Genomic DNA, 27,908 nt, shown 5'->3' on the forward strand with positions numbered 1-27,908 from the left:
GATAGGGCATTCGTCAATGAGCTGGTCCACTGGAGGTATTTGTGAATAGGGGAATTTGCCAGTGAGGTTGCCATTTGGTATGCATGCATGCATGCTAAGTCACTTCAGTCATGCCCGACTCCATGACCCTATGGACTGTAGCCCGCCGGGCTCCTCTGTCCATGGGATTCTCCAGCAAGAATACTGGAGTGGGTTGCCATTTCCTCTTCTAGGCGATCTTCCCGACCCAGGGATTGAACCTTCGTCTCTTACATCTCCTGCATTAGCAGGCAGGTTCTCTACCACTATCGCCACCTGGGAAGCCCCCGCCATGTGGCAGCAGTAGGATAATTTCTGAACTAGAAAGCTCAATGGAGTAGGAACGACAAATTAGTCTGGTAAAATGCTTTAAAGTATTGAGTAGAGAGATAATCCAGTAACTCATGGTTGGTAAGGCAGGTTACATGACAGCAGTGCTAATGCCAATGTACATAATAATTATCAATACCTCAAACTGTATATAAAATATAAAAAGCATTGGACACCCCTCACTCCCTCAGCATTGGTCCCCGGGTACCCCCACCAGGTCATCAAGTGACATAGGTTTGTTCCCAGACACTACACAGGGAGACTGCCTGCTGGGTGGTAGTTCTTTATTTCATCCTCTTGAAGAAAAAAAGGTGGGAGTGGAAACAGGGGCGAACACTGTGCGGGCTTCAGCTTCTGCTGGGGGCAGGACTCAGGCCATCTGGGCCCGCAAGGACTGCCAGGTGCACAGCCCTGGCTCCCGGGGCAGGCAGGCCAGGTGGCGGCTCTGGAACCCCTTGTCAGAGCCTGTGAGCAGCTGGTCCGTCCACAAGCAGTGAGTGTCGCTCTGCAGTTTGCAGGGGATGGATGAGCAGGGAAACACCTGGAGGAGGGGAGGGAGGAACAGCTCTGAGGGCTTCTCCTCCTGCCCCTCCAGAGAACTTTGCACTCCAGCTGTTAACACAGAGCTGCTAGGGAGACCTGGTGTCACCCGACATGGCTACAGACTCAAAAACAGTCCCTCCCATTGTGAGGAACAGTCATTGGGCTTGGTGAGATGACAGCAATCCATGTCAAAGATCAGTTTCCTGGAATGGTGGTAGGGGAGCAGTCAGGCAGGTCACCTGGAGGGACCGTCCCATTGGACGGGGAATAGCTGGCAGTAGCAGGGAACAACTGGAATGCAGGAAACTTAAACCTAAGAAGGAGACATGGGGCTCAGAGACAGTCACTGGGGTCAGAGGACTTCCAGGGCCATCAGGGAGCAATCCTGGAACCCTCAGAGTGGCAGAGCAGTCACAAGGGGGAGTGAGAGGAACAGAAAGCAGGCAGTCTGCTGCTGCTGCTGTGTCACTTCAGTCATGTCCAACTCTGTGCGACCCCATAGACAGCAGCCCACCAGGCTCCTCCGTCCCTGGGATTCTCCAGGCAAGAACACTGGAGTGGGTTGCCATTTCCTTCTCCAATGCATGAAAAGTGAAAAGTGAAAGCAAAGTTGCTTAGTCGTGTCCGACTCCTAGCGACCCCATGGACTGCAGCCTACCAGGCTCCTCCGTCCATGGGATTTTCCAGGCAAGAACACTGGAGTGGGTTGCCACTGCCTTCTCTGGCAGATAGTCTAGGGAACTGCGAATCCCCAGGTATCAGACACAGGGCAAAGGAACAAGCAGAATGTCCAGAGGAACAGTCTCGGATTTGAGGAAACAGCAAGAGAGATCAGGAATACCCCTAGGGTTTGGGGAGCAGCCATGGGGACAAGGAATAGCTAGAGGGAGCAAGAAACAAGCCGTGGTTTGGGGACACGACAAAGGACTGCTCTCCAGGAGGTAGGCAGGCTCCAGGCACTCACTGTGCATTCCTCACAACCAGCAGCATAGGTCTTGGTGAATCCCCGGCGCTGAGCAGAACTCATGCTGTTCCAGGGAGCCACAAAACTGCAGGTGGTGATGTGCAGGTGCCCATTCGACAATTGTCCTGTGGCGGGGGAGGGGAGGGGTCAACAGGCAGCTTCTGACTGGCTGAGCCAGGGACAGAGTGGCACCAGATTGGTGTCCCAAGACCACTGACACCCGCTGGGCAAAGCCCCAGCCTTCTGATAGGCTGAAATTAGGGCATTCCTTATTTCAATGGGGACCATTCTTTTAGAGCCTCCCTTCCCTTGCACTTGAGCAGTTGCCAGGCAGCAGCGGAGGGTTGGCGTGGCACAGGGCAATGGGGTGGAACCTCACCAGCTATGAGAAACTCCTCACTGCGGTTCTGGGACCTGTGGAAGTATCCGCAGACGCTCTCCATGGCAGGGGTGTAGATGAACCGGATGTCAGGGGCATCCCTCAAGGCACTGAACCCTTTGAACATCTGTCAGTGGATGAAGGGAAGAGTCTTGTACTGACACAGTCCTCCCACTCCACATTCTTCCCTGAAGTCAGATAGCATCCTGAGATCACAGCTAACTTTCCCGCCAAACCAGTGGCCAGAGGCTTTTATTCTGACGGGGAGGAAGATGTTAGGAACTGCTGGGGCAAGAACTGAAGGGTTACCTTAGTCATCTTGATCTCATAACGCTGGTATAAGGCAGTTTCATTGACTTCTGCGGTCCCCACGAACTTGGCCCTGATGACTACAAAAGAAGAGGGGAAACAAAAGTCAAAGGGACTGCAAGGGGCCAATGCAAATAATCACAATAATACTAGCAAAGCACATCCTTAAATAGGGATTGCTGGATGCCAGACAGCACCCTAGAGATTTATACATTTGTTAATTGCTTCATGTGTATGTTGAATGCCTATTCTTGGCCAAGCACTGCTTCAACCCTTTTTCCTATATTCATCCTGTGTTTGTTCACACAACAAATATTTTAGAGCATCTCCTCCGTGCCAGGGCACTGTTCTGGGTGTCAGGGACACAGCAGGGAACAAAACACAGAAATCTCTCCCTTTGTGGTGCTCACAGTCTAACTAGGAGAAGAGAGACTAAACACACGTGAAATAATTAAGTATATGGGAAGCTAGAAGGTAGTAAGTGTGATAGGGAACTTCAGAGCTGGGTGAGGGGGATCAGGAGTACTAGGGGACAGGGGTTCAAGTTTTGAATAGGGTGGTCAGGGAAGGTCATCCTGAGAAGGTGACATTTAAGGCAGCCACTTATGTGGATACCTGGAGGGATGGGTATACTAGGCAGAAGCAGCAGCCAGTACAAGGGCTCTGAGGTTGGTCTGGGCCTTGAGTAATCAAGAAAGCATGAGGATGCAGAGCAGCTAAAGCAGAGTCAGTGTGCTGAGTGGAATTGTTCTAGAGGTAGGCACCCTCGTGCACCCTACTGAACTGAGAGGGAAACCAAAGCTGGGAGTGTGTGGGCGAGGTGGGCACACTCACCGACATCGGAGTTGCAGAAGGCCGTCTGTGGGTGGGGTGGGACGCAGGTACAGGCTCGGCTGGGGGCTGTGAGCCACAGCAGCAACAGGATGCCAGAGGCCATGGGTGCAAAGGGGGCCATGGTGCGTTCTGTTGGGGGGTGGGGAGGAGGGTTCAGAGGGCCCCCAGCCCAGGTGATCCACATACCTGGGCAGGCCTCCCACCCTACTCTACACCACACCCCTCCACAGACACAGTGGGGATTTTAAGGGGCTTGGGGATTTGAGAACCCAGGAGAGTTTAGGGGGATAGGGAGTCAGGAGAGTTTAGGAGTCATGGAGTTTGAGCAATTTAAACTTTGAGCACTAGGTAAGTGGGTAAGTTATGGGGCTGCCGTGTTTAGGGGGCTGGGGGAGTTGGAGAATTTCGGGGTGCTAAAGAAGTGGGAGGGTTGAGGAGTTGGGGCTGAAGAATTTGGGGTTAGGGGAGCTGAAGGAGTTTGCAGGGAGGCTGGGAGTTTGGGGGTTGTGCATATTGAGTTATAGAGGAGGGGGGGCAGTTGAAGGAAGTTGAGGAATTTGGAGGAGCTTGGGGATTAAGAAGTTGACAGAGTTTGAGGGCTTAAGGGGGTGGGGTGCCTGAGGAATTAGGGTGCAGAGAAAGCTTTGAGTTTAGGGAGTTGGGAATTTGGGAGGCTAGGGATTGTGGGGGCTGAGGGAGCTTCGGGGGTTTGGGTTGCTGGGGGACAAAGAGGGAATTTAGGGGACTTGGCAGCTTGGGAGACAGCTGTGGCTTTAGGGGCTCGTGGCTTTCGGGGAGCTGGGGATGGATGTCAGGGGTTCAAAGGAGTTGGGAGTGTTGGGATTTAAAGAGCGATTCCAGCCCCCCTCCCCCGCCCCCGCCCTTTTCCCCTGCTCCAGCCCAAGGTCCTGGTACCCGCCAGCCAGGCTGAGCAGCCGAGTATCAGGCAGGAACGCTCCAGCCCAGTTCCAGGCCCCGCGGGCCGCCCAAGCCCCTGCCTACCTCTGGTGTAGCCTCTCTGGGCGCTGGGTCTGCGGCGATGGCGGCAGGGCCTGAGCTGCGGAGGATAAATATCCATGCGAGGGCGGGGTAGCAGCAGCGGTAGGAAACCACAGGCCTCCAGGCTTCCTGGATGCATTACTCATCCGCCCACCATCCGCGGAGGCCAAGGGGCGGGCCCTGGACTCCAAAAAGGAGATGCATCCTTCTCCTCTCCCTTCCCCGGAGCCTCGCCCTGACCACCCCCTCCCCCGTCTCCACGTCAGGCACTATCCCTCCAGGCGGTCTCAGCGGAGGGTTACAGGCAGGATTCCGCCCAATGCAATTTCCTAAAGTCTCCAGAATCTAACTGATCACCCACATCCCCCAAAACCCCTCATGGGTGAAGCCCAAATGATTCCTTCCTTCAATAAACACTTTGGTGTGCAACTACTGTGGGGGGAGGCAGAGAGCAAACAAATAGAAACAGTGGAGGGAGATAGGGCAGGTGAATGGAGGACGGATACAGTGGGGAAACTGAGGCACAGGCGGTTAAATGATTTATCCAAGCTCACAGTTAATAAGTGGCAGAACTGGGATTTGAACTCAGGTCGTAGAGCCAAAACCTGGATCTTAACCCCTCTCAGAAAAAAACAAAAACAGGCAAACAATCAGCATTTATATAGCACCAACTCACTTCATGGAGAAGGAAATGGCAACCCACTCGGGTATTCTTGCCTGGAGAATCCCATGGACAGAGTAGCCTGGCAGGCTACAGTCCATGGGGTCTCAAAGAATCAGACACAACTGAGCAACTAACACAACTCACTTCAAGCTCATGATAAGCCTCTGAGATGGTTATTGATATTATTCCCATTTCCCAGAGGAGGCAGAGAGGAACTGAAGAACTTTCCCAGGACCACAGGGCATGGCTGGGATTTGAACCTAGGCTAACTGGTGCCAGGATCTTAACCCAGGCAGAGCACAGTCCTGGCAAGCAGGGAAGCTGCCAGTGAATGAATGAGCATTGGGGTGGGGGGAGCTGAAAGGTGGTGAAAGAGGCCAGTGAGTCAGTAGAAAACAGATCCCCTCCCATCCTGCCCTCCCCTTTCCCCACCAACCTTCCCATGCCCCTGGTGGGGGGTGGGGTGAGACAATCTGTCCACCAGCTTCCAGATGCTGCCTGGATCTTCCCTGGGTCCTGGGAAAGGGCTCTGAGGGCCAATTAACATCCTTGGTAAGTTCAGGGAGGACAGGCCAATAATAATGATGATAGCAGCCTCTTCCCGAGCACTTACTATATACTGTGCCCTGAAGCCTTCGTGTAATTCTGTCGTCAGATCTCTGTTACCTCCTTGCTAATTAAGCTTGATTAACTCAGCAAGGTTAGCACAACCATCACCATCACCAATACCACCACAACAGAAACTACTGCCAGCACTAGGGAGTTCTTACTATTACTACACATCAAACACTGCTCTGAAATCTTTGTAGCTACTCTATGTCATCAGTCCCGATTACCTCCTTGTCAATTACTATTGGCTAACGACAGGGAGGCCTGGCATGCTGCGATTCATGGGGTCGCAGAGTCGACACGACTGAGCGACTGATCTGATCTGAACCTAGGGATGTTAAAATCAATAATAATAATAGTGCTCAACACCTTTTGAGGATGGAGGCTTCCTGTGTGCCAGATACTAAAGCCAGCACAGGCTTTAGCATGCCAGTGCTAAATGTTTTGTCTGAAATAGCTGTTGTGTTCCTCACAAAATCTGTGAGTTAGAGACTATTCCTGTTCTCATTATCCTGATGAGGAAACAGACAAAGGGGTCGAGTGATCTGCCCAGGAATGAGTGAAGAAATGACTCTTTGGGTTGGGGCGGAGGTGGGGGGAGGACTAGATAAGGGGGAAGAGACATAAACCAGGAATTTAGAGAAGCTGATTGTGAAAGTGGGGAGTGAGAGTGATGAGACGGGGGCTGAGTAAGTCGGTGGTGGGGCAAAGGGAGAAGTGAGGGCAGGGAAAGTCCTGCTGCAGCCCCTCGCTAACACTGCTTCTGACGCCAGCTCTCTGAGTCTGAAACCTGAGTCAGCACAGAGTTTTGCCCACTGTCTACACGTGAGGGGTTGTGTGGATGCAGGTTATTGTGCAGATCTCGAAACCAGTGGGGTTTTCTGGAGGGGTAGTCCAGCTGGTGTGGCCACCTGGTGAGGTGGGTGTGGGGGATGTGGGGTTCAGCTGGGTGTGCAGACACCTGACAGTCCTCTCACACACCACGTGCTTGGGCCTGATTGTGCCCTATGTACAGATCAGGAAACTGAGGCCTGGAGGGGGTTAAGTGACCTACTTGGGGTTAAACACGGCCTTAGGAAGAGGAGAGGCCAAGATTCAAACCTAGGGCTGGCTCGGGGATCCCAGTGTTCAGAGATCCCTACAGGCACAGCATGTGTGGGCACACACACACATACACACAGTGTTGTGTTCAGGCTCAGGTCCAGAGAAAACAAGGTTTATAAAAGGGGCCTAAAGACTTCGGGGGGGGGGGGAGTGTGCATGTGCGCTTACACACAGCATCCTGTTGTGTCTCTGCTTCTGAGGGTTGTGTGTGTGGTTTTAGGTGGTGTGTGCTCCTCTGTGTGGTGTGTGGTATGTGTGTGGTGTGTGTGTGGTGTGTACCTGAATGTTTCGGATAGCCCACTATGTTTGTGTTGCTTCTGGAGTTGTATCTGCCTCTGTAAAGCAGGTCTGGGTTGCGCACCGAACTAAGGGTGTGCTGTCACCTCTGTAAGCTGGGTGTGCGCCTGTGTTACATCACCTGCCATTTCTGCCTGGTTTGCCTGGAACGCTATCTAAAGCATCCTGGCAACAAGGTAACGACTTGGTGCTTCTCAGCACCCCATCGTGACGCCACTAATTTGGGAAATGAGGAAGGTGGGGGGGCGGTGCAGGGAGGGTGAGGCCTGAAGGTCAATCGGTCACCCTGACCTTGCGGGCTTCCTGTGCCTGTGTCGGGAACTGAGAACCGCCACCACCCCAGCAGCCCCTCCGGGAATGCTGCTCTCTACCCTGTCGACACAGCGGAGGGAGGGCACAACGCTGTGTGTGCATCCATGTGTGGTGAGGCTGGGGTCAGCTAACTCAGTTCCCTCTACCCTGCCCAGGGTTGGGGGAGACTTGAGGTATCCTCACACCTAAATGTGTGTGTGCGTGCACATACACACCCCAGAGTGTTGTTCATGTACTTAAGAGGTTGTGGGTGTCCCTGGTTGTGTACATGCCTGTTTGTATATATGGCAAGGCAAGTTTTATATGTATGTGTGTTCCTAGATACATTTTGTATGTGTCCAGGAGGGTGGTGTGTCTCTGTGTTGTGGGTCTCAGTGCTTCTGTGAATACCTAGAAGTGTGTGTACCTCTGGATGTAGGGTGGGTCTTTCCGTTCGGTATGCATATGCCTAGGAATATTGCATGTGTGAGTGTTGAATATGTACCCAGTTCTGTTGTATGTGCCTGTCACACTTCTGTGCGCCTCTGAGGGTTGGGTCTCAGTGTTGCACAGGTAATCTTCGTGTTGTGTGTCCCTCTGTTACATGGCTTTGGGTGAGAGGAGGGCTGTGTGTACGTCTGTGCCCACAAGTATGGACTGCATGTCTACAAGTGTTGAGTGTATACTGCTGGGCTGGCTGGCTGGCTGTGTGGCCAGAGAGCAAGGCGTGCTCCAGAGCTTGTGTTGGCGGTGGGTCTTTCCACTGCCTGGGTCTCAGCGTGTGTGGGAACCTCTGGGTGTGGCAGTGTACATCTGAGTTCTGAGGGTTTGTCTGTCTCTGGGTTGTGTATGTGTGTGGAAGAGATGCACACACAAGGCCTGGCTGAGGGGTCCAGTTGCTACATGCTCACCACCACACCCCTACACACGCACATGCACATACTCACTTCTCTATCATCCATCCATTCACTGTAAAAATAAACTTTCCCTTTTCCGGAAAAGTCCCCCACCCCTTACCCATGCCTCTGCCCGGGAAAGCAGAGGCGGGAAGTCTGGGACTCGGGGGTGGTGGAGGGAGGGAAAGGCAGGCAGGGCTCTGGGTTGGAGTCTGAGCTCCCAAGTGCTGTGTGACCCCCAGCTGCTAGCTGGCTATCTCTGACCCACCTCTTGTGGGAAAATGGCTCTGAGTGTGGCTCCCACTGGATGGGCTCCCCTCACCCCTGCCCCAAGCTGTCAGCCCTCCTGCCCTGACCACTGACCACACTCTGCCTTTCCACCCTACCAGCTCAGCAGCACAACGTACCCTGTGGTTGTGAAGATGGGGCACGCACACTCTGGGATGGGCAAGGTAAGTCGCCAGGTGGGGTTTGGACCTGTGTGCTTGTAAATGATGCATGCTCCTGGCACTGTGCAGGTGTAAGTACAGGCATACCTCGTTCTATTGCACTTCCCTTTATTGCTCTTCACAGGTACTTTTTTTTTTTTTTTACAAATTGAAGGTGCATGGCAACCCTGCATTGTCAGATGATGGCTAGCATCTTTTAGCAATAAAGTATTTTAAAATTAAGGTATGTACATTATTCTTTTAGATATGTATTTCACTTAACAGAATACAGTGTAAATACAATTTCTATATGCACTGGAAAACCAAAAAATTTGTGACTTGCTTTATTATGACCTGCACTTTATCACGGTGGTCTAGAACTAAATCCACAGTATCTCCAAGAAAGTATGCCTGTAGAAGTATACTGTGTATTCAGTGAATAAAATAATTCTGTATGTGTGTCCTTTATCTATTTGTATTTTTCCACATATGCTTACATTTGTTAGCCCAATTTTCTCTCCTGCACTCAGCCAGTTTTGTGTGTCCTGTTATTTGTTAGTGTTTCCAGCACTGTGTTTGTATGTAGGCAGGCCTCTTTGTTGAACACATACTATGTCATCTTTTACATTCAAGGGTCTCGGGGTCCTGTGTGCTGTCCACCCATCTGATTTTGTCTGTGTGTTCATAGAAAGCAGACTTGTAATTTTTATGTTTGTGTCCATGCTCTGTTTATATATTGTATATACAATGGATTTTGTGTCTGGGTGCCCATATTCATATACTGTATATACACACAATTTTCTCACTGCTTTATTGAGATATAATGCACATACCATAAACTGACCCATTTAAAGTAAAAGAGTCTAAAAATCAGGTTGTATGTACTCACACCCCATGAGGTATCTGCATGCACATGTAAAAGCCAGGAGGCCCAGAATGAATACATGCTTGACTGCCTTGGGGGTATCCACTGAATTTCTGTGCACTCACCTCACCTGTGTCATTTGCCCCAAGGCACCCCCACTGCCCACTATCGCCTCGTCCTAACCAGGCCCTGACTCCCACCCCACTCCCACAGGTCAAGGTGGACAACCAGCACGACTTCCAGGACATTGCGAGTGTCGTGGCACTGACCAAGACGTATGCCACCACCGAGCCCTTCATTGATGCCAAATACGATGTACGCATCCAGAAGATTGGGCAGAACTACAAGGCCTACATGTGAGTGGAAAGACCAAGGCTTGGGGAAGGGGTCCCCCTGCCCTGCCTTGTGCAGCCCAGGCCCCCTGAGCCTCTCTCCTGTCTCCTTTTGTTCTCCAGGAGGACATCAGTGTCAGGAAACTGGAAGACCAACACTGGCTCTGCGATGCTTGAGCAGATTGCTATGTCTGACAGGTGGGTGGCCTGACCTTAGTGGGGGCTGATGGGGGGAAGAGTGGAAGTGTGGCTGCCCAGACCAGGTACTGACAGGCTTCCTTGCCTTGCATTTTGGCAGGTACAAGCTGTGGGTGGACACGTGCTCAGAGATTTTTGGGGGACTGGACATCTGTGCAGTGGAAGCGCTGCATGGCAAGGATGGACGAGATCACATCATTGAGGTGGGAGCACTCCAGAATTTGGTGGGGGCACAGACACACTAGCAGGTGCAGGGCAGCAGCACTCTGTGAAGCATGCCAGGGCCCAGAAAGCCCTGAATGAATGGCAGTATGTAAAACTGTAAAGTGCCTTGTGAACTGGGATTTCCCTGGCAAGTGGCAAAATTCTTAGTAAATTCTAAACTGCTCTGTGAAACTTGGACATCTTTAGTGAATAGCAAAATATTTGTTCAATTATAATGTCCTCTGTGAACTGAGACACCATGGTGAATGACCAAGCACTTAGTAATCTTTAAAGTATTCTGTGAACTTGCACTTGGCTGACAGCAAAGAACTTTGTAAGCTATAAAGAACTTCAGAGAGTGGTGGCTGATACTAAAGCATTCTGTGAACTGTAAAGTACCTTAAGAAGGTACTGCTTCATGAATAGCAAAGTGCTTTTAAAATTCTAAAGCTCTTTGTAAGCAGCAGTGTCCCTAGCAAACAGTAAAGCAATTTGTAAACTAAAATACCTTGAAAATTCAGAGTGCACAGTAAATGGTAGCACTTTATAAATGGTAAGCATCTTGTAAACAGTGGTGCCCTTTGCAAAGTACTTTCTAAAGCCTAAACACACCATATATGCAACAGTCCTTTGTCAAGGGCAAGGAGCTTTGTATACTGTAAAGTAGCACATAAACCCCAAAGTTCTTTGTAAAGGACAAAGCACCTAGCAAACTATAAAGCAGGGATTGGCAAACTTTTTCTACCGAGGCCAGACAGTGTGTATTTTTGGCTTTGTGGGCCATATAATGTCTGTTGCAGCTCCTCAATTCTACAAGAGCAGCCACAGACAATATGGCAAGAAAGTAAAGGGGGTTGTGTTACCATGAAACTTGGTTTATGGACACTGAAATTTAACTTTCATATAGTTTTCTCAGGACATGAAATCTTTTGGTTTTTTTCTCAACCATTAAAAAATATAAAACCCACCCTTAGTTCAGGAGGCGGGGGGGCGGGGGGCAGACTGTACAGAAACAGGTGCTGGGCCAGATTTGGCCGGTAGGTAAGCCCTCATTTGCTCATCCCTGTTTGTATATCCTAAGCTGTAAGGTATCTCGTAAAAGACAAGCCTTCCCACACTGCATAATCAGTGCCTCTCAAACCAAAGTTTGTTTCCTGGCCAGCTGCCAGCCATGCCTCTTTCCAACTTTTCAAGCACTTTGTCATCCTTGCCCTCCCATGCACTTCCTGCTTCTCTCCTCACCGGATCCCTCTCCTCCTCCAGGTGGTGGGCTCCTCCATGCCGCTCATCGGTGACCACCAGGATGAAGACAAGCAGCTCATCGTAGAGCTTGTGGTCAACAAGATGGCCCAGGCCCTACCCCGGCAGCGGCAGCGGGATGCCTCCCCTGGCAGGGGCTCCCACAGCCAGGTCAGGCCCCTGGCTCTGGCCCTCAGGGGCTAGATGTGGGCAGGCCAGCCCTTGGTCATGCTGTGTCATAAAGCTGATAACCAGCAGGCTAAGAGTAACACAGGGACACACATGTGTTGCGGCAATGACCAACTTTTTAAAATTGTCCAATATTTAAAAATTTGATAAATAGTTGCTACCCTGACTTCCCTGAGTACCTCCTGACCCCTCCCCTGGGAATAAATCTCCGCCCCCCACCCGACCCCACAACCTGCCATCCCTCAGCTCAGCCACAAATGCGGCAACACCCAGCATACAGGGAACCCGTGTCATTCTGATTGGCTGATGCCCCACTGGCTGGTAACTATTTTTAACCTCTCCTGCTCCACTCCTCTGCCGCAGACTCCGTCCCCAGGGGCCCTGCCCTTGGGCCGCCAGATCTCCCAGCAGCCAGCGGGGCCCCCAGCTCAGCAACGACCCCCGCCACAGGGTAAGTGAGGGGCCAGCTTCCTGGGCCCCGACTCTGCCCGGCAGCCTCCTACCTCTCACTGGCTCACTCTCACATGTGCACTTTCTCTCTGTCCCTCAGGCGGCCCTCCACAGCCGGGCCCAGGCCCCCAACGCCAGGGACCCCCGTTGCAGCAGCGCCCGACCCCACAGGGCCAGCAGCACCTTTCGGGCCTTGGACCCCCTGCTGGCAGCCCCCTGCCCCAGCGTCTACCAAGTCCCACATCAGTGCCCCAGCAGCCTGCATCCCAGGCCACACCGATGACCCAGGGTCAAGGCCGCCAATCCCGGCCAGTGGCTGGAGGACCTGGGGCACCTCCAGCTACCCGCCCACCAGCCTCCCCATCTCCTCAGCGCCAGGCGGGCCCCCCACAGGCTACTCGTCAGACATCGGTCTCTGGTCAGGCTCCGCCAAAGGCCTCAGGAGTTCCACCGGGTGGTCAGCAGCGCCAGGGCCCACCCCAGAAACCCCCAGGCCCTGCTGGCCCCACACGCCAGGCCAGCCAGGCGGGTCCCATGCCCCGCACTGGACCACCCACTACACAGCAGCCGCGACCCAGTGGCCCGGGTCCCGCTGGACGTCCCACCAAGCCACAACTGGCCCAGAAACCCAGCCAGGATGTGCCACCACCTGCCACTGCTGCTGCCGGGGGACCCCCACACCCGCAGCTCAAGTAAGAGGATCCCACAGCAGCCCTCACCTTGCTGCTCACAAAATGGGCTCCTGCACGTGGAGGGCAGCCCTGGGATCCCTGGCTCCTCAGACCCCGGTCCTGCACGGGGTCCTAACAGCTCTCTCTCCGGTTCCAGTCTGAGCCAGACCCTTCCTGGTTCACAGAAGCTCCTACACTCCATTCCAGAGAACCCCTCTTCAGTTCAGAATCCTCCCTGTAGGCCCTGGGAAAGCCCCCTAGCCCAGCTCCTCTTGGCCTACCCCAGGCGCCTTGCTAACCCTTCTTCAGTACTTCCCTGCCCAACTCATTCTCCTCCTACCCAACCTCCCTGCAACTGAACCCCCAAACCCCTCCCAGCCCAATCCACAATCCTCCTATGTTACTTCACTTTCCAGTCATCCTCCTACTTTCTCTAGAGTCTAGGCTCCCTTCTGGTCCATCTGAGTCTCCTCCCAAATCACACTATCCTCTCTGTCCATTCCAGACCTCCTCCATTACCTCAAAAGCCCTCCCTGCCCCATCCAACTGCTCCCCCCTCAGATCTTCCCCTTCCAGCCTCTCCTTGGTCCAAGCCCTACACCACCCCTCTTTCTGGACTCCTCGCTCTTGGACTAGAAACCTTCCTGCCCATCATCACCTTATATCAAACACCTCCCAATCTGGTCTAGAATTCTGAGAAGATTCAGCCCAGAATTCTTCCCATACATCCCAGGCTTCCTCACCTTGGATCCAGATCCTCCCACCCAGCCCAGGACTCCCCTACTCCTCCTGAGAATCCCTCAGGGTCCAGGCCTGTGCTGCTGGGTGGGAGGGTAACAGGCACAGCCCCAGGACCAGAGGGGCAGGGCTGGGGCCGGGCCTGGGGTAACGTTGTGTTTCTCTCCCCCTCCTCCCTTCCTCTTCCCCCTTCCTCCCACGCCTCCACCTTGTTTCTCTCTAGCAAATCCCAGTCTCTGACCAATGCCTTCAACCTTCCAGAGCCAGCCCCGCCCAGGCCCAGCCTTAGCCAGGACGAGGTGAAAGCTGAGACCATCCGCAGCCTGAGGAAGTCTTTCGCAAGCCTCTTCTCCGACTGACACCCTACCCTGAGAACCCCCAAATCCCTGGGAAACCCCTGTCTGGGCCTTGAATCTATTTCTCACTTTTGGAAATCTCATCCCTTGAGAAGTCCTCTCCTGGATCATCAAGATCCCTCTTCTCACTCCTCAGAATGCTCAAGTCCCTGGGGAAACCTCACTCCTGGTCCTAAATCCAATCCTCACATTTGGAATTCCCACGTCCTTTGAAAAACCCACTCTCAGTCATCTCAAGAACTACTTCTCAGTTTTAGAACCTCCAGATCCCTGAAGACCTCAACCCTCCGAGTGCATTTTCCTTCCTGGAAGCTTCCAAACACCAGGCAATCACTCCTGGAGCCCTGAAATTCCTGGGAAACCCCACTCCTGCCCCCAGAGCTCTCCAGTGCACCTTGTTCCCCAGCAAAATTTCCCCAATCCTTAAGAAACCCCTCCCTTTGATACCCTTTCTTTGGATTTCCCATCTCTGGGGATCCACCTGTTCAACTGTCCCCACCAAGCCCCTCAAGGTTTTCCCTTCAGTCCTCCCTGCCCCCAACCCCATTCAACACACTGAGAGCTCCTCCCACTGCTAGGACCCCTCAGTTCCCCAGGGACCCCTGCCTCACTTTCCTGCCTCTGACAGCTGTCTTTAAATATGCAAACCCCACCCATCCTCCCAGCATCCTGTGCACACAGAAGGCCAGTGGTCTCCCACTTCCCCACCTTTGCCGTGATGTCTGTGTCTGTGACTGACGTGGCCTCCTCTCGTGCCCGTGCTTGGCATATGTGGTCCTCGTTCATCGTGCCGCCTGTGGTGATGCGTGCAGTGGCACTGTTTGTGTGATCCGCACCTCCCCCCAAACTCCACCCTTGCCTGGACTCACCCTCACCCTTCAGCGGCTCTGAACCCCATGAGAAGAGTCGGGAAGCAAAATAAACAAGCAAAGGCCCAGCAGAATTCTGTGCTTCTTGGTGAAGAAAGAGGGGAGTCCTTGAATGGTGGAAAGGAGACAGAGGGACCCCCAAATCCACATGGGGTGCTGGGACCCCAAAATCCAGTGGAAGGCACATCAGGCACAAATTACAGAGAGGTGCTCAGTGGAATTCTTGCCACAAATCCCAGCCATTGGAGATGGAGGAGCTCCTGAATTTAAAAGTATCCCCAAAGCCAAGAGGAAACCAAATTATGGGTTTGGTCTCCAAGGGTCCCCCAGTTCCAGAGGAACTGGAAAAGTACATGGGCACCCCTCATCTCCCAGGGCAGGGATGGGGGATCCTGAGGCAGTATCAGGGCAGAGACAGAACATTGATTGGTTGGTGGGAAGGGCTCCTTGGCATGGGAGGCTGAGATGGGCTCCCTGGTGGCTGGGGGTGGGGCCTAAGGCACAAGGCGGGCTGCGCTGAGTAGGCAGGCAGGCAACTCATCAGCCTGGGTACGGTGCAAGGAAGGTTCGGAGGCACTCCGCTCAATCTTGGGGAGTGACCGCTGCAGCAGCTCAATCGTGGCCAGGATCTGGGGGCAGGGGCAGGTGAGGAGGGGGTGTCCAGAGCCACGTGGGCATCCAAACACCCCCAAACCCCAGTCTAAAGGGGAAACACACACTCACACACATTGTACACTTCGGAGCCTTGAACACACACAATTCACATTCGCTCCTCAGAGGCTCCCTCCCCAGGGTGTCCAGCCCTCCTCCTCAGCCCACCTGGGGAAAAAGGGGCCGCTCCTCCCGCTGGAACTTCAGGCAGTCAGACAGCAGGCGCCTCATGGCCTTGGGGCAATTGCTGGAGATTTTGCTGAGGTCCGGGGACAGATAGCCACGGCCCACCATAAAGATAATCTGGGAGAAGGGACAGGAATGGGGTGATCTGGGCTGGGAAGCCCAGGGAATTCTGGGTCTTGAGGGACCTCGGGGACTCCTTTTGGGAGAACTGGGGTATTCTGGATATTGGGGCCCAGAGGACTGTGGGTATCTGGTGGATCTAGAGATTCTGGGTCCCTGAGGACTTGGAAGGATTCTCTGCTTAACAGAACAGAAGGATTTAAGCTTGGGGGAATCAAAGATGGTTAAGTGTCTGGGGCCCAAAGGATTATGGGTCCACAGGTTTCTAGGGGGCTTAGGGGCCTGGAAAGAACTGAGCCTGGGGGAAACATGAAGTTCTGGGTCTGCAAGGAGTTAAAGGCTGGTAGTCCTCAGGAACCTGTATCTCTGTAGTGGTCCAGGGCTGAGAGGACTATGGGTCCAAGTGGCCTGTAGGACAGTGAGTGCTCAAGACCCAAAGACTATTGGTACCTGGAACCTAGAGGATCTTGGGTTTCTGAGGGCCTGGGAGATTCTAGTCTTTGAACCTGGAGAAATATGAGAGTCTGGGGCCTCGAGTATTGTGGATTCAAGGGCCCTAGAGCTTGACCAATACCCAAGGCCTCAGTGGTTGTGGGTATCTGTGGGGATTCCAGAAGCACAAAGGGATTGTTTCTGGGATAAATGGGATTCTGGGCTTTGAGGAGTTTGAGTACCCAGGTCAGAGGACTGTATGTGTCTAGGGGGACTTTTGGGGACGTGGGGGATTCTGGGTATAGGGGACTCAGGAGATTCTGGACTTTGAGGACCCAGAGAAGTGGATATGAGTGAAGGAAATAATTCTGGGTACAGAAGACCCAGAAGAGTCTGGGAGTCCTCAGCTCTGAAAATTTGGGGTTTCTGGGGGCAGAGCGGTGTTGGTGGTCTGTGCAAAGGAGATCTGAGGTTTGGAGACTAAGGGGATCCCTTGGCCTGGGATAAGGCAGGTAAGGTATGGGGCTCACCTGGTCTCGGCTGCCAATGTGGCTGTAAGGCAGTGAGCCGGTCATGAGCTCATAGAGCACAACCCCATAGGCGTAGACATCTGACTGGAAGCTGTAGGGGTTCGGGTCCTGCATACGGATCACCTCAGCTGCCTTCAGCAGACCAGACCGGGCAGAAGGAATGTGCAGGTCAGCAAGTGACTGACCTGCAGGCCCAGATCCCACCAGCCACACTGAGTATAACTCAGAGCCGCCCCCACAAGGTGAAGCATGAGTGGTCCAGACACCCACACCTGGTGCAGGAAACCCTGGCCCCACTCCACCTTCCACATCTTAGCCCAGCAGCCCATGTCCCTATACACCCCCAATCCAGCCTGGTCCAACTCACCATCCATAGCACAGAGCCCGAGGGTTGCTCCAAGGGCTGGGCCCCACTCCACCGCGTCTTTACTGTAGCCAGGCCGAAGTCCCCGATCTTCACCGTAAGCCCCTCGTGCAGGAAGATGTCCACCGGGGTTAAGGGCCACTACAGGGTCTCCCAAGAGCCATGCTTCTTGCCCTGACTAGGAGGCTCTCATCGACGCCTCCACACCAGTCATTGCCTCTAATCCTAACCGGAAGCCCCCCAGTGTCACACAAACTAGCTACAATCTTGACTTGGAGGGGAGCTCTAATTAATACTCCCTATACTTGGCTCCCCTGCGACTCCTGACTAGGAAGCTCCTCTCATGGCACCCACACTCACCATGCCTGTGACACTGACCAGGAACTCCCATAATGCCTTCCACCACTGTCACTCCTCAGACCCTGACCAGAGTCCCAAAGAATACCACCTGAACCAGCCACAACTCTGGCACTTGGCAAAGGAAAATGCAACAGGTGCCCCTCCCTGTTTGCCCCCCAGAAGGGCCCCCCCACAAAACCCATCCCTCTAAGTCCTCATCCTGTTTGGTGCCGTCTGCCCCAGCCCAGCCCCAGAGGGACAGGTAGATACTGTTAGACTTGAGATCTCGGTGGATGATGTTCTTGGCATGGAGGTAGCTGTAGGGGTACAAGCAGGTGTCAGACTGTCTAGGGGCTACCTCATCTCCCTACCCCCAGCCCCCTAGCCCCTTCCCTAGTCCCTGAGCCAGAACACTCACTCCATGCCCTGAGCAGTCTGGCGGGCCACATCAATGAGCTGGACCATGTCGAAGCGTGTGTCAGCCACATGCAGGTGGTGGTAGAGACTGGAGCCCTCACACCACTGTGTGATGATGGCAAATCCTGGCCGGGTCATGAAGCCCATGAACAGCAAGATGTTGACGTGACGTGTCTTCCTGCAGGTGGGGCAGGCGGTATCAGGGCAGGGAGGGCAAACAGCAACTTTCTGAGCCTTTGGAAGGGCGCTTTCACTGCTGCCTTCTGCCATCATTTCCACCCTGTCTTTTAGGAGGCTCAGGACCAGACTATGGCCAGATTCAGTGAATTTCTGAGATTTATTTACTGGGCTGAGCATTTATATCCTGAACTTCCTCATCCAAATCTCCCAACAAAAGCAGGAGGGAGGGATAACCCTTCACTCCCTACTGACCAGGAGCATCTTAATCATCCAACTTGCCACACCTCTACCCATGACCATGACTTGAGCCTGTGACCATTTGAGATAAGATGAAAAAGTGGAATGCCAACCTTCATCAGCAATATATCAACATAACATTGATAACTGCTGAGTAAAAACATCAGTGATGTGTGACTATGTCCTGTTAACCATGATAGGCTTAGAGGTAAAGAGTTTGGGGTTTGGACTAAAATTATGTTCTAATCCGGGCTTCCTCAGGTACTCACTGTGCAATCTCAGGGAGGACACTTAAGCTCTCTGTGCCTCATTTTCCTTAACTGAAAAACTGTGATTATTCTATGAGATACCTGGCACGGGCGTTGGGAGGACTACGTAATAACCTGTAAGGTGCTCTGAATGGCCAAACACAAGCAAGCACCCTAAAAACACCACTGTCCCTGCTGTTATCGCTACTGGGTACCTGGATCTACCTGAGAGAAACTCTGTCATGTACGAACAGCCACCCTCATTTAGAAGAAAACTTTCATTCCTTATAGAAGGATTACTACAGTTACAATGGTAACATACATGCAAAGAACATCAATGATGGTCCACAGTTTTGCACACATCAGAGTGGATAACAGCACATGAGTTCTTCATAGCAGTTAGGTTATGGTTTCAGTACAAACACAGTGCAAATTCACAGCCTGTTCAAATCACTGCCATTTGACAGAAAGGAGCAGAGACTGAAAACATCAACTCTGCAACATAATTGTGTCCATTTGTTAAGAGGGGAAAGCCCACACCAGCAACCCCAAGAGTGGTAGTAACTAGGGTGACAAAAGGGAGCACCAGGGCTTCTCAGTGTGAACGAATTAATATAGTAGGAATGATACATTAAGCAGAGCAATCACAATCATTAACCAAACAATGATTAAATTATGCTTATCATAGTTTTAATACTGTTCTTTAAAGAATAGTATTATTATAATTAATAACATGAATATAACACAGTAAACACATACTAATGGTGTAGAACAAGCAGAGGCCGCCAGGCTGCCAGGAGATGCAGTTAACTAACATTATGCTATTGATGTCAGTACATACAGTAACACTGCAGTGATACTCATTTCACAAGAGGCAAGCAAAAAGAGTCACATTTTGGAGGCAGGGCCATTAATTAACATCAGTATTTACACAAACAGCCTCATCAGAGGTCCTTTAAACATACCCGTTTCCCAGAGGGGAAAGGCACTTCTCTGATAAAGAAACAACTTCTATTATGGTTATAACCCAACATAAACATGGGGGATGTGAGGAAGCACCCCCAGCAGGGCCTTTCCCCAGAGAGGCACGGAGGCCGTGCCTGCCGCCCCCGCCCCATCCACACACACGAGCAGTCTCACCTGAGCACCTGCATCTCGTTCTTGAAGGCCTGGGCCTGCTCAGCTGTGGGTTGGGCCACCTTGAGCACCTTCACGGCCACATCACCATGCCACCGCCCGCGAAACACGGTGCCAAACGAGCCCGTCCCGATCCTCTTCAGCAACTGCACCTCACTGGGTGGCACCTCCCAGTAATAGCCCGAGTCCCGGTACCCCAAATTCTTCTGTGGGCCACATGGGCGGCATCTCAGGGGCCTGCCCACACCCCTCATCACTCAGCCTGTGGTGCCCCCACCAAAGGTGTCCCCTGGAGCTCACCACTTTCTTCTTGTCATCAGCCAACGACTTCCGTTCCCGCTGCTCTGATGGGGACTTGGAATGTGGGGACTTCCTTCCCGAGGACACACTGGCTGGGCTGGGGCTCCCCCGGGGGGCTCCATCACCACCACCTCTATTCCCAGCAGCTGCAGTTACAGAGAGGATGTGAGTGGAGCTGGGTGGGGTGGGGTTGGGGGCTCAGGGCACAGGCAGCGGGAGGCTCACCATCAGTGTTGAAATTCTGGCCAGTGAGCTGGAAGAAGAGGGCTGGGAGTCAGAGAGAGGACATGGAGGACAACAGGAATGGCCCTCCCCTCTGCCTCGTGCTCCCTGGTGACCGCCTGCCTCAACACCAACCTGGATGAGGCCGGAGTCCATGGGGGCTGTGGTGCTGACCATGTGGACATTGGGGGTGGATGTGGAGCGGATGCGCTGGAGAGGGGTGTTGGCCTGGGCAGGGAAGGAGAAGTGCTCGGGGTCGCGGTGCTGGGTGCAGGAGCTGGCAGGGGAAAGGCTGTGAAATCACTGTTGAGTGAATGACAGAACCAGTAGAATGCCCCCCCCAACCCACTGCCCCTTCCTAGGTATGTGTTTAGCTCACACAGAGTAAATGTCCACTGTCATTACTATTATGCATTTGTTTAAGAAACACTGACTAACTGCCGGCTGTGTTCCAGATACCGTTCTAGACAGTGGAAATAAAACTGTGGACAAAACAAATAAAGGTTCTACACACATGCTGATTTAAACTGTACTAAAATTTTTAAATTAAAAAAAAAAGAAATGAAAAACAAAGGTTCTCGCCCTCATGGGACTAACTGCAGTAGGGAGAGAGACAAATAAAAAACAAATAATATTTCATATATTCAATGGTGATAGAAGCAATAAAGCAAAAAATAAAGCAACATAAGAAGACAAGAAGTGTCCCTGATCATGTCAGGAAAGGCTTCTCTGAGCAAGCGACATTTGAGCAAAGACTTAAAGGAAGGACAGCAAGCCACACAGTTAGTAGGGGAAGAGCAATATGTAATATTGTATAACTATATGCAGTACTCAAATATAGTATGCATTATGTAATATACAATGTTATCTATATTAAAATGGCAATACTTTACATGTACATATAATAATGTTAATGTTACATACATACATGTGTTATATATGATATATATTAAATATATTATAATGTTATAAAAATATTTCTTAATGTTTTCTTCACTATCCTGAAATGCAATTCATAGATAATTAATTCACATGTGCCCATAATTAAAAATAACATAATGCCCTAACTTTACTATTTTATATATTACATAAAAATGTTTAATATTATACATTATACAAAAATATTATCAACATAACACATAATACAATAGCATAAATATCATATAGATATTGACATTATAAAATACATATACATATAAAATGCATATCATATAAACATGATATATTAGAGTGATAGTATATTTCAATATTAAAATATATTATAGTATTATTATACTTAAAGGAGAAGTAAAAGTGAATTTATGAGAAAAATAATATGTATTCCAAAGTAGAAAGGCTTGAGCATGGTTATCCTGGAAAAATTAACAAAGTAGTTAGATAATATATACATAGATATATATTATAATTAATAAGAAGAACTTATCCTGTGCTAGATCATGTTCTAAGCATTGGACCCACTTTATTTAATCCACACCAGAACCCTATGTGGTAAAAGTATCATTATCCTTTCCTTACAAATAAGAAAACTAAGGTCCAGCGAGACTAGGGAACTTGCCTGAGGCCCCACAGCTCCATACCCTTACTTACACTTGTAGGTGCTCACTAAATGTTCATTGAGTAGACAAAAGAATTAAGTATAGCTTGATCTCTACCGAGGCCTCCAGATCTTTTTCTTCTGACAGTAGCCCTTCAGCTAAGGCATCCCCTACCTGGGACTCTGAGGGGTGAGCGGCTCATTCAGGGGGCGGTTTGAGGGAACCTCGTGCTGTCTGGAGCTTCCGGACAAATCCTGGACACTGTGGTAGAACCTTGAGGGCATTTGGGGTATAAAGCAAGGGAACATGGGTCAGCTGTCTGTAAAAGCCTTGTGGCTGGGCCTCTGTCCTCCCCATCTCCCCACCCACCCCAGGCCAGGCTCACTGTCGGCGGTTGGTACTCATGTCGACACAGACTGTGGGGACCTTGGAGGAACAATGCTGGTGGAACTTGTATCCACAGGTTTGGCAGCGGAAGCCATGGAACAGAAACTTAAGGCAGAAGTCACAAAAGGCCAGGCTGAAGAACGTCTTCCGTACCTGTTGCCACAGAGTAGAGAAGGTTGAAGCCTGGTCACGGACTCTCCCGCCATGCCCACGGTCTGCCCCCACTCTCCACTCACAAAATTGTGCATGGTCAGGGGGACGTCTTCGAGGACCTCCACAATGAGCTCCTCGCCATCCAGGGGAGCAATGGCTGTGTCCCAGGCGGTGACTGTCTTTCGCCTGCAGAAGGCATGGAAGGGAGTGAGTGGGAGGGTGGCCAGGGGCCACAAGGAGGAAGGGAACCCACCAAAAGTCCTTACAAGCCTGCCATCCATGGAAGAATAGATGACATGTTGCATTTTTAGTATGGTAACTCTAGGAACCAGTACTATCCTTACCCCTATTTATGTATGGGGAAACTGAGGCAAAGAGGGATGAAATGACTTGCCCAGAGCCACAAGGGACTGTGAGTGGAAGGACAGTGTGAAGAGTCCATGTTCTTAGCTACAAGAGGAGGAGGAAATGAGACAGTGAAGAAACAACTAAATCTCAGAGGTGCTAAGCAAGCCCCTGACAAAGCAGCTGGTAAGGCACTGAAATAACAAATAAAAAGCAATGCGTGAAAAAAAAAAAAAGCAATGTGTGAACTGAATACAAAAGTTAAGGAACTCTAAAACAGAGGAATAACTGGAAGGTCAGCAAGGCCCACACAGCAGACAGAGAATGAGGAGACGGAGGAAGGAGGGAGTTGACAAGTTGATAAAACAGTGAAAGAATGAAACAGATGAATTCCGGGAGCAGACGACGGAGCATGGTGAGGACTCACGATCTAAGAAGAAAATGAATCACTGACCTTACAGGCCAATAAACTAATGAAGCAATAAGACAAAAGCTGGATGGACTCATGGATTCACCAAATGAAGGGAAGACTAACAGAGACTGCACAGCAGAGTGGAGGAGTCGGATGACTCTGAGAAGGGGGTGGAAGGCTGGGCACCCAGTTGAGGGTGGGAGAGCCACACTTACCCCTTGATGAGCCGGTAAACCACACAGCAATCTTGATTGAGACCCCGCACCTTGAGTGCCTTGTCTAGAGAGTCATAGACACTCATGCCATCCCGGACAGTCACCTGTGTGTATGTGCACACATGTAAGGAGTCAGCACCCAGAGGGGTCCCCAGTGGACTCTCCCAGCCCTTGTCACATTTCTTATCCCAGATTTACAACTAGGTCCATGCCCACCCCCAGCCAGTTTTGCTCCCATCAGACTCACCACCGTGCGCTGCTTGTTGGGCAGGTACACTTTGACGGTGCCCACTGACCGGGAGGGCTCGGCCCCGTTAGCAGGGGGGCCCCGTGGTGGCTCCATGGAGCCTAGGACTTTGTCAAGATGGGCTAAGGTGGGGCTGGGTAGGTGCCATGGGGCTCCTAAAAGACAGAGGAAGAATTCAGAGGTCCTATAATGATAGTATGGAAGCAAAGTAGCAGAGGACAAAAAATTCAATCTTATTTCCACACCGCTCAAGGGATCCAGTTCCTCCTCTGCTCAGCCCCTCCAGTTGTTTGTCTCATGCTTAAGTGCCAAGGTCTCAGATTCACTGCACAGGGCGGGGTGGGGAGGGGTGGGGGTAGGACATAGTGAGAGGCAGCACACACTGTCCCGCAGGGCATAGGAGTACATAAGTCTCTGTGCTGGGGACTAATGGGGAAGTCAGCACGCACTACACTGGGGCGTGTCAAGTACATAATGGACATGAACAGGCTGTCCTGGCTTTTGAATGGAGAAGGGGGTTACCAGATACTGTGGTGTGGGAGGAGTCAGACAGGGTGATGGGGAACTAACCGAGGATCATCAGACACTGCCCTTAGCTTGGGGAAAATGGAAATTGCACCAAACAGTATTTGTAAGGACATTGTGGGCATCCCAAAGCCCTGGACTGTAATGACAGTAGGTTCACAGGTACTGTGCTAGGTGCCTAATGGGAGTCACCAGACTGTGATAGGGAGTTCATAAAGGCTCAAAGACACTATGCTGAGGGGAGATGTAATAGTCATCACTAGAGACTGTAAGGAGTCTGTAAGGAGTCCCCTGGACTGCAAAGAGATCCAACCAGTCCATCCCAAAGGAGATCAGTCCTGAGTGTTCATTGGAAGGACTGATGTTGAAGCTGAAACTCCAATGCTTTGGCCACCTGATGCGAAGAGCTGACTCATTTGAAAAGACCCTGATGCTGGGAAAGATTTAAGGCAGACGGAGAAGGGGACGACAGAGGATGAGATGGTTGGATGGCATCACCGACTCAATGGACATGAGTTTGGGTAAACTCCAGAGTTGGTGATGGGAGGCCTGGCATGCTGCAGTCCATAGGGTCGCAGAGTCGGACACGACTGAGCGACTGAACTGAACTGAGAGACTGTAATGGGAGGAAGAGTGGATAACAGGTATCACCAGACATTGTAATGGGGGAAATGAGGGTTATCGAGAATCACCAGATGTGGCTGAGGTGAGATAAGCAGGGGTAAGGCGTAGATGAGGCAGAGGGCGCTCCAAAATTCTCCTTGACAGCTAATGAAAGGGTCGCAGACATATTACTAGTGATAATGGATGGAGGCTGGAGAGGGTTAAAGAGGAGGAATGTGAGAATCCTCAAACATTCTCCTATTGGGTTAGACATTGATCCAGAATAAGGAAAGCGAGGAATGAGCCGTGTCTTCACGCATTCCCCGTTGTTGGTAAGGAATGGGCATCAGATACCTTAAAGAGATTAAGAAGAACTCCACAAGACAGATACCACAACCCAAGCCACATTCGGCCCGGCTCCGCCCACCGAGGGCCTTCCAGCTTTGCGCAGGCGCGCTGCCACACGCGACGGGCGAAACCATCCCCCGCAGCCTTGCACCCATTCCAATCCGCCCCCCCGCCGTCGACAATGGTTTCGCCCCGGGTCAAACCATTCCTCCGGTTCCGGGTGGGGGGCGTCAGGGCCCAGGCGCAGTCATCCTGGAGCTGAGCTTTCGTTCCCGGCTCCCTACCCGTGCCCAACAGTAGCTCCAGAAACCTAACCCTACCGGGCCCGCCCTCACCTGTCACGCCGCTACAGCCACCGCCGCCTCCATCTTGGGCCTGTCTTCTTGTTTCCTTACAGAGTCCGCCTCCACCGCCCCTCGGACTTTGGCCATTGGCTCCGGAGGATTCAGTCCTCCATCCTTATTGGATTAGGTACACGCCTGTCAAGGCAGGGCCGGCGGAATGTGGGTCGTGTTCCGGATTAGGAGAGGCTGCCTGAAACGTCAGGGTCTAGGGCAAATTCGCTCGTCCGGATTCGCGCAGGCGCAGTCGGGAAAAGACCTGCGTGCCAAGGGTTTTAACCCCAATCTTGCCGCAATGGAATAAGGCAGGGCTTTTATTTTTTTTTTGGTCACTTGGGGCTGACTTTAGGGGTTCCCGAAAATGGGTGGGGGATCCTTAAGCGCTCTTTTTGCTCCAGTGACCCAGTGCCCTAAGTACCATTCCTGGGTCTCAGTTTTACCGTCTTTGAAATGGGTTGGAATCACACCAACCATCTGCAACGTTTTCCAATTGAGAGACTGTAGTCATAGCTTTTGATAACAGCGAGTCTCTAGTGTAGCCGGGGCTGGAGGTCTTACCCTAGCAGTGGCGGAGGCTTCCTTCCTTTAGGAATGGAGTTGATACGGGTTTTGAAAGACTAATCCTAGACGTGAAGGGGAGTTGTGGACCTGGAATGGTGCATAACGCTGGGAAGCGTGTGGAGGTATTGTAGGGTAAACACAAAGTTTTTAAAAGTCAAATAGTCTCTGGTGTTACAAATGAGACTTTCCATCTTCCCTTTTCTTGGTGTAGTTCCCTTAGAAAACTTTAAATTGTAAATTTTTTCTCCCTCCCTTCAAGATGTATGTAACTCCTTTTAATAAAAGCTAAATAGGCCTCCTGCCAGTTTTACAACTCAGGAATGTCGTTCTTGAGGACCTGGGAGCCATCTCTTTGAAATGTGAATGTCAGCGGAGATAGCGCCCTATCTTCTGGTCCCTAGGAATTTGACCTAGGCGGCTGGCTCCAAGTCGCTGTTTGTCAGAGAGATATGTGTTTTGTTTTTCCTTTGCCTAAAGGCAGATGGCTACACCAATAACCAGATAAATTTGAGATGAACTGTGTGTAGCAAATAGTGCTGTCAAGTTCTCTTGAAGGCAAGTTATCATGTCTTAAGAACATGTATGAAATGGGTTGTAAGTGCCTGGGTATATAAAAGGATGAGGTTACTTTCTCCTAAGTCACTTTAGTGAATTGTTTGTAATACACTTCACTGCCTGTTTTAATGCTTACTCGATAATAAAACCAGTTCATTCTTTTCTACCTTTGTGGAGAGAATTCATTGAGTTGGCACGAGATTTTATTTTTAATTATTCCCCAACATCATGAACATGGCCTGTTATGTTTGAAGTGACCACCTTCTCCCCTTGGTAGCATCAACATTCCTCTGCAGTGAAATGGGAACATCAGAGAAAGGGTATTATGTGAGGGGATCCCAACATGCTTCTACTTGTATTTATTTGAGGGCTTTCTCCGTCTGTAAGAAGAGAAAACAAATGTATGGCTTACTGGGCTGCCATATAACCTCCATTTCCCATCACCCCTCTTCTATTCAGATCTTCATTCAATGGCTAAAATTAAGACTGACAATACCATGCACTGATGAGAATGTGGAGCAACTGGAACTTTCATACGTTGCTTTTGGGAGTGTAAAATGTTACACCACTTTGAAAACAGTTTGGCAGCTTCATATAAAGTCAAACATAGATACATCATGCAGTCCAGCAATTTCACTCCTAGGTATTTACTCTAAAAAAAGGAAAAAACAATGAAAACAAATATGTCCGATGGTGTGCTGGTATATGTTTACCAACCAGCTCTCCAGGGAAATAAAGCTCTAATTTGTAGCGATTGCCAACTATGGTATAAATACTCCCATCTTGGCTTATTTCAAACTGTGTACTAATATGACATCACAGAACCAGAGCTGAGAAGAGATTGGCAAAATTGACTGTGGTGAGCCAGCCACAGCATACTACTGCAATATGTTCACACACACAAAAAAACTTGTGCCCAAATGTTCATATTGGCTTTCTCTTAAAAAAAAAAAAATTTGTATGTTTATTTGATTGTGCCAGGTCTTAGTTGCAGCACGTGAGTTCTTCTATCTTCGTTGTGGCAGGCGAGATCTTTAGGTGCAGCATTTGAACTCTCAGTTGAGGCATGTGGGAGCTAATTCCCCAACCAGGGATGGAACCCGGGCCCCCTGCATTGGGAGTGTAGTCTTTGCCACTGGACATCAGGGAAATCCCACATTAGCTTTCTTCATGATAGCAAAAAACTGGAAACATCTCAGAAGTCCAACAACTTAAGAACTGACAAACACAACAATGGGATCATAGAATACTATTTACCAAATGAAAGAGACAAAGTACTTCATATGTCTATGAAGCTCATAAACATAAGGGTGAGTGAAAGAAGCCACAGACAAAAGAGAAATGCTGTTATTATTCCATCTGTATGAAATTCTAAGCCAGGAAAAGTAATCTGTAGTTGTTGTCTTGGGGAAGAATGATTGGAATGAGCATGAAGGAGCTTTTGGAGGTGATTGGGCTGTTCAGTATGCATTTGTCAAAACTCATTGAAATCTGTACTGAAAATGGGCATGTTTATTTATGATATTGTAGTTTTATTTTTGG

General features: G+C 50.8%; 3 protein-coding genes across 6 annotated transcripts in view; 1 reads left to right on the forward strand and 2 right to left on the reverse strand.

Moving 5' to 3' along the window:
• Positions 1–14,847, forward strand: part of SYN1 (synapsin I) — a 55,095-nt gene extending 40,248 nt beyond the window's left edge. Inside the window, exons 6-13 of one of the 2 annotated variants that reach the window (XM_027532997.1) lie at positions 8,627–8,689; positions 9,744–9,886; positions 9,986–10,060; positions 10,161–10,263; positions 11,528–11,674; positions 12,056–12,143; positions 12,243–12,834; positions 13,775–14,847. In XM_027532997.1, the coding sequence (XP_027388798.1) occupies positions 8,627–8,689; positions 9,744–9,886; positions 9,986–10,060; positions 10,161–10,263; positions 11,528–11,674; positions 12,056–12,143; positions 12,243–12,834; positions 13,775–13,910 (1,347 nt within the window). In that variant the 3' untranslated portion in view covers positions 13,911–14,847. The remainder of the gene's footprint in view (positions 1–8,626; positions 8,690–9,743; positions 9,887–9,985; positions 10,061–10,160; positions 10,264–11,527; positions 11,675–12,055; positions 12,144–12,242; positions 12,835–13,774) is intronic. The other variant, XM_027532998.1, reaches the window with a different exon arrangement.
• On the reverse strand, positions 616–5,545 carry TIMP1 (TIMP metallopeptidase inhibitor 1). Its single transcript, XM_027533011.1, has 6 exons — positions 4,380–5,545; positions 3,378–3,506; positions 2,544–2,623; positions 2,235–2,361; positions 1,856–1,980; positions 616–889 (listed from the first exon to the last, which is right to left on the reverse strand). Exons 1-6 carry the CDS (start codon positions 4,513–4,515, stop codon positions 719–721), a joined length of 768 nt encoding a protein of 255 aa, XP_027388812.1. The 5' UTR covers positions 4,516–5,545; the 3' UTR covers positions 616–718.
• ARAF (A-Raf proto-oncogene, serine/threonine kinase) lies at positions 14,842–25,430 on the reverse strand. 3 transcript variants are annotated; one of them, XM_027533004.1, is made up of 16 exons: positions 25,245–25,430; positions 23,434–23,588; positions 23,187–23,290; positions 22,298–22,400; positions 22,060–22,214; positions 21,849–21,947; positions 20,275–20,416; positions 20,143–20,170; positions 19,918–20,063; positions 19,621–19,823; positions 17,817–17,993; positions 17,669–17,715; positions 17,063–17,181; positions 16,696–16,827; positions 15,596–15,730; positions 14,842–15,405 (listed from the first exon to the last, which is right to left on the reverse strand). In XM_027533004.1, exons 2-16 carry the CDS (start codon positions 23,527–23,529, stop codon positions 15,271–15,273), a joined length of 1,821 nt encoding a protein of 606 aa, XP_027388805.1. In that variant the 5' UTR covers positions 23,530–23,588; positions 25,245–25,430; the 3' UTR covers positions 14,842–15,270. The 3 variants fall into 3 exon arrangements, with proteins under 3 accessions (XP_027388805.1, XP_027388803.1, XP_027388804.1); XM_027533002.1 differs by having other exon boundaries at positions 20,275–20,431; XM_027533003.1 differs by lacking the exon at positions 25,245–25,430 and adding an exon at positions 23,679–23,775 and having other exon boundaries at positions 20,275–20,431.
• Positions 25,431–27,908: the final 2,478 nt, after the last annotated feature.

The sequence above is a fragment of the Bos indicus x Bos taurus genome, chromosome X (genome assembly GCF_003369695.1).
Source record: "Bos indicus x Bos taurus breed Angus x Brahman F1 hybrid chromosome X, Bos_hybrid_MaternalHap_v2.0, whole genome shotgun sequence".
Classification (NCBI taxonomy): domain Eukaryota; kingdom Metazoa; phylum Chordata; class Mammalia; order Artiodactyla; family Bovidae; genus Bos; species Bos indicus x Bos taurus.

Coding starts and splice junctions, on each gene's coding strand:
- ARAF (XM_027533002.1), bottom strand. CDS start 23,529: ATGGAGCCACCACGGGGCCCCCCTGCTAACGGGGCCGAGCCCTCCCGG. Junction 19,824..19,917: donor CTGATGACAAGAAGAAAGTG/GTGAGCTCCAGG, acceptor TGTGGCCCACAG/AAGAATTTGGGGTACCGGGA. Junction 17,716..17,816: donor CAGACTGCTCAGGGCATGGA/GTGAGTGTTCTG, acceptor GTACCCCTACAG/CTACCTCCATGCCAAGAACA.
- TIMP1 (XM_027533011.1), bottom strand. CDS start 4,515: ATGCATCCAGGAAGCCTGGAGGCCTGTGGTTTCCTACCGCTGCTGCTA. Junction 2,624..3,377: donor CTTCTGCAACTCCGATGTCG/GTGAGTGTGCCC, acceptor CTTCTTTTGTAG/TCATCAGGGCCAAGTTCGTG. Junction 2,362..2,543: donor ATGAGATCAAGATGACTAAG/GTAACCCTTCAG, acceptor ATCCACTGACAG/ATGTTCAAAGGGTTCAGTGC.